Raw genomic sequence first — 5,208 nt, forward strand, 5'->3', positions numbered from 1 at the left:
TCATACTTTAAAATCCTTATCTTCTTTTTGAGCGTCTAAAGCGTAGATACAAGTGCCTTGAAGCTATATTGAAATATTGACTACTCCTCATCCAATAAAAAATCCCCGTATTCTATATCCTCCATGTTCTCAACCTTACGTAGGCAAAACCGTTACCATCTTAACCATTAAAACTAAGCTCTCATCTATCATCTGTATCCCACACGAATGCGAGAACCCACCCGTATTGCCTAATGGTGACCACTTATTTTTTACAGTAGGCATGAGATAGGACGAAGTCATTTGATAGAAAGGCAATCACCCCGAAGATTATGACATAACAAAATGCCCAGTAGTGCTCATATAATAAAAGTACCAAATAACTGAAAGCGCAATCCCCCAAAACCAGAGGATCCGCAGGGGAAAGGGCTAGTTTGTCATCCCTAATAAGCAAAAGCAAGCCAAGATTCAGGTTTTTAAAGTAAATTATAGCATCAAAACCAAAGATAACAGGGCAAAACATGCCCCAAATTCTATTTCCGAGTCTACTCAGCATTATCCTCATCCTTAGCATCATATTATCAACTCCAGCAATTTACTCATCATCCTCATCAGAATCAACTCCGGCAGCTGAATTGAGAGCTTTCAACCTATCAATCAACTTGGCTTTCCTTTCCTCATAAGACAGCTTCTTCAGGTTGTACCTATCGTGCACAGACCAACATTACATCAGACTTGAAATTCTTCAAGACAAAAACTTAAATGAACATTCAAATGATAATAACAAAGCCAGTTTAGTGGCAAGAAGTTATATACCTCTTGTGTTCCTTGGGAGGTGGCTTCTCAGATTTCTTGGCTTCTGGATTTGCACGAATAGCAGCATGAACCTTTTTGTAAACTCCCTCCAAGTTGTCTGCCTCAATGCCCCTCTTTATGTACTCACTGAAGTGAGACTGATACTTCTCTGGCTCATCTTCCATCAAAGTCTGTCAACTTGACAAAATGAGACTTTCACACAGATACAACATAAAACATTGTCAAATTAACACCCCAAAACCCAACCGCCCAAAGAGGAGAGATTCAACACCATTATTACTTTCCTCTAACTACTTAAAATTCTTAAATCTTACCCTCATGTATGATGCAACATGGCCACCATAAATGTATTTGCGATGAACTTCAGGATCAAGTTGCTTACTGTCCTTGTTAAATCCAGCAAACCTCTTCTCACTATGAGGAATATCAATTCCTCCATCCAAAGCTCCCTAAAAGGAAATGCAAAGAATAAATACATGCCAAAGTTAAATATAGAGATGGTATAGGTGGAAATTTTAAAAGCCAAACAATAACTAGGAGTGGCTTTCTTCAGCTGGAAACAGGCAGCAAAGCCATTGATTTAGAAAGAAAAACTAAAAGAATCCTTGCAGCACAAAAACGAGAACAACATTTCATATGAGCTCCACTATGCACAAAACTACTCACTACCAGAATTTAACAACCTAACCTCAAGACAAGACCATGCTTTATGCACATAAAATAGAAAAAACAATGAACAAAGTTAGATTCACGACATTTATATCATATAGAAAGGGATTCCAATATACCTTGAGCACACCAAAAACACGATTACCAGTGGTTGTTCTGACAAGACCAACATCTAGGAGAGATCGGAAAGGCCTCCTGCTCTCTCCTGGTTCAACACTGTAGTCCTCCCCAGTTGCCTGTAAGCAAGTGCCAATCATAATTTCGACATACTTATTATCCCTCTGAAAAAAAAATGTATATCTTCACACCTCAGAAACCATGGCAAATGCATACCTCAACATTGCCCTCATATTCAGCATCCATCTCCAGCTGCTTCAGTGTTCGGCGAGCCAAAAGGAGTCCAACACAATAAGCTGTGTCCAAAATGTCATTAAGATAATATCCTCAAACAGAAGAAAAAGATCACCTTAACATCTAGTAAAGTAAATCCCACCTGCTGCATAATTTGTAAGGCCAACTTCAAGTCCATAGTGAGGAAGCTCATGTCCATAAGCTGCTGCAAGAACTATATCACCAGAAATACTAGCATGTATGATTTGTGCAATTATATCCTTGTTGGTCTAATAAATATGTTAAGGTTAAAGTATCAACTAGAAACCCATAAAAGAACAAATAATCACATTTTGAATTAACCAAGGTATTTCAGCACATTCAGCAGCCTATATGTCTAAACAGTATACCCTCAACCCAAACAGAAATTATTCACTATAAATAACATAAACAAGTGCTGCTTGGGATAGACAATGCAAACAAAATGATGAGGGAAAAAATAAGTCAGAAATAGGATACAAATCGTGCAACCAAACGATATTTTGGGGTGTTGTATTTGTTCTTGTCCTGATTAATAAGACGATTCCTGGCCCGATAATCCGTCTTGCCCTCTACAAGATTAAAACAATTATTACAACATCAAAACAGTAAGTGTGATCCTATACAGATATAGGCCTAATTATAGTACCTCGCCTTCTCTTGAACTTAACTTGATATCTCTTGAAATAAGCCTTGGTCTTTTGAGCTTTAACGAAAGGCTGTAGCATAAAACTAACAAACTCAGTAAACGAAGAAAGCATATATAATAAAGAAAGAAAATAATTGGTAGTAATCTAAGACAATATTTCCTTCCACAAACACATGTTTAATATATTTTACGAATGTGAAAAACTAAAACAAGACTAACAACCAAATATTACCTAAATTTATTCAATAAAAGGAACTTACAACCTTAAGCCTTTTAACTTCTCGCTGCTGACTTTGAATCTCAGGACAGCTTATCAGCGAGAAGGAAAATGAAATAAAAGTAGAAAAAAATAATGCAAATGAAATTTGAAATTAGTTAAACTCCATAAAACCTTCGAGTTTACAGCGAAATATCAAAACTGCTTAATATACACTTAAACTACAAAGAACCTTCGAGTTAACAGCAGAAAATCAGATACTGCTTAAAACACACTTGATTCTGTTACAGGCAACAAAACAACAGATTTTATAATTGATTCTATTGATCCTTTTCTCGAACAAAATTGTGCAAAGATCTGACATTATAAACTGGAGATAAATAACATATACAATGAGATCTAGAATGCAAAATGCGAAGCTAAACTATGGTGTTAATTAGAAGAAAAAAAACAAAAACGGAAAACGATTGTGAAGAGAGTATTACCATGGCTTTCACCCTGGTTTTTTTAAGCGGCCGAGTCTTGTGGCTCTGCCAAGAGAGAAGGTGTTATATTTCTAAAACCCTAGCGAGACTTTATATCGGTAAATCAACGGCCACGATTGATTTTCTTGGTTTTTTTTTATTATTGACCCACGTTAGGTTTAATGGCTTTTATATTGTTTAAATTACATTCTTATCTTTAAAAAGTTATGATATGATCTTAATATTATTAATTTATCATTTTTTATTACCGAGTCTGTTAATTATATAATGCAAACTGATATAATTATTTCAAATAAAATTTTTTAATACTTTTCGAAAACAAATTTTTTTTTAAAAAAATTCCCTTTATTTTCCCCTCTCTTTCTTCTCTTTTCTTTCACTTTTTCATAACCCTACTCATATTTAGATTTAAAAAAAAAATTACAATGGAATGATTGTTTATTTGTCTATCATTATTATAAACTATTGATTAAGTTGGTATCACGGGTTAATTAAATATTAATTCAGTTGAGAAAAGATAAAAGAATACTCTCACTTTATAAAGTAATTTGTATTATTTTAAGAGTGTTTTTGTTAAATTATATCTTTCATACAAAAAATATATCCACATAATAAAATTTGAACTCATACTTCCTTAGTTTTCCACATTTATATATCATAACTCAACCAAAGTCTCATTTATTATTTATATTAATATTTTATAAATATAGTCAACCTTCTCTATAATATCTACTCGCTAAAATAGCATTTCAGCATTTCATTATCACATAGGGCGAAGCCAGAAAATTTTTTTAGGAGATGAAATTAAATTATAAATTTTACAATAGTAAAAATGTAATTTCACCAATTAAATATACTATATTTTTATAACTTTTAATGGATTAAATCAAAATTCTAAAAACTTTAAAGGGCATAAATAGAATATTTTCCATTTTAGGAGGATCGGGGCACCTGCCAACCCCTTAGATACGCCACTGCTATCAAAACCAAATTTTAGTAGAATTAATTTTTTATATTTTATTTTAACTCTCTATAACAATTTTCACTCATAACAATAACATTCATTGTTATAAAGTACACTTTTTATTAAATTAATTCTCTATAATAACATATTGTCTAAATTTTTAAGTAAAATTATAACTATTTCATATAAGCAAGCTTATTAATTATCATTTATTAAATAAATATGATCTTAATTAATATATTATTTCTATAAAATGATTAAATTTCATGTGAGAAAAATCTATTAATCTTATCTTATTAAATGAAAAATAATTTTCAAATGAGTAGAATTAAAGATATCAATTTAATAAACTATTAAGTTCTTTAATTAAATATTCTCTATGAATTTGGAACATCATAAATTTATAAATTGATTACTTGAATTTAGCGACTCGTGATTAATTAATTAATTAAATTTGATAACTCATATTGATTAATTAAACTTGTTAGATTTATAAACTTTATAATTAACCATGTGGAAGAATGTAAAACAAGAATATGCATAAAAACAACAATGCATGCACCTGTTATAAGTCTTGTAATTTTGTTGATTTGATTCTCACTTTCATTATTTTTTGAACATAATTCTTACTTTCTTTACTTAATGGAAATTCACAATATGAATTCTATGTCAAGTTTACAATGATAATCTCCCTATAACAACATGCTATTATAGGTGTATAATAACCATCTCTCTATAACAGACAAAATCTGTGTAGACAAATGAGATTGTTATAGAGAGGGTTGACTGTATATTTGTTACATAATTTTGTAGTTTTTTGACACTAGGATATCCATCACCGGTAACAAGGACTAATCCCCTCGCCGCGATTACTCTTTGAAAAGGCAAACCACTGGCTTTGAAACGACTAAGTTATGAATGGAGATGGCTAGTTCAGTAGGCATGGTCAGAGATCATAACGGAAGATGGTTTCTGGGATTTGCCAGGAACATTGGCCACTGCCCCATTTTATAAACCTTTGGGGGGCTTTCGATGGGTTAATACAAGCCAGGAACTTGGG

At 32.3% G+C, this 5,208-nt stretch overlaps 1 protein-coding gene across 1 annotated transcript; it reads right to left on the minus strand.

The window, feature by feature from the left end:
- Window positions 1-317: 317 nt before the first annotated feature.
- LOC107954724 (60S ribosomal protein L5) lies at window positions 318-3,320 on the minus strand. Its single transcript, XM_016890373.2, has 9 exons — window positions 3,185-3,320; window positions 2,483-2,552; window positions 2,314-2,405; window positions 1,958-2,084; window positions 1,798-1,877; window positions 1,584-1,700; window positions 1,110-1,244; window positions 796-965; window positions 318-683 (listed from the first exon to the last, which is right to left on the minus strand). The coding sequence occupies exons 1-9, from the start codon at window positions 3,185-3,187 to the stop codon at window positions 575-577; spliced, it is 903 nt and encodes a 300-aa protein (XP_016745862.1). The 5' UTR covers window positions 3,188-3,320; the 3' UTR covers window positions 318-574.
- Between the last annotated feature and the right edge of the window lie 1,888 nt (window positions 3,321-5,208).

Source organism: Gossypium hirsutum, chromosome D07 (assembly GCF_007990345.1).
Source record: "Gossypium hirsutum isolate 1008001.06 chromosome D07, Gossypium_hirsutum_v2.1, whole genome shotgun sequence".
Taxonomy (NCBI): domain Eukaryota; kingdom Viridiplantae; phylum Streptophyta; class Magnoliopsida; order Malvales; family Malvaceae; genus Gossypium; species Gossypium hirsutum.

What these genes read in the sequence shown, in the direction of transcription:
- LOC107954724 (XM_016890373.2), bottom strand. An exon ending in GTGTTTTTGGTGTGCTCAAG is followed by an intron (nt 1,245 to 1,583) that starts GTATATTGGAAT and finishes ATTTCCTTTTAG; the next exon opens with GGAGCTTTGGATGGAGGAAT. An exon ending in ATGTTGCATCATACATGAGG is followed by an intron (nt 966 to 1,109) that starts GTAAGATTTAAG and finishes TCAAGTTGACAG; the next exon opens with ACTTTGATGGAAGATGAGCC.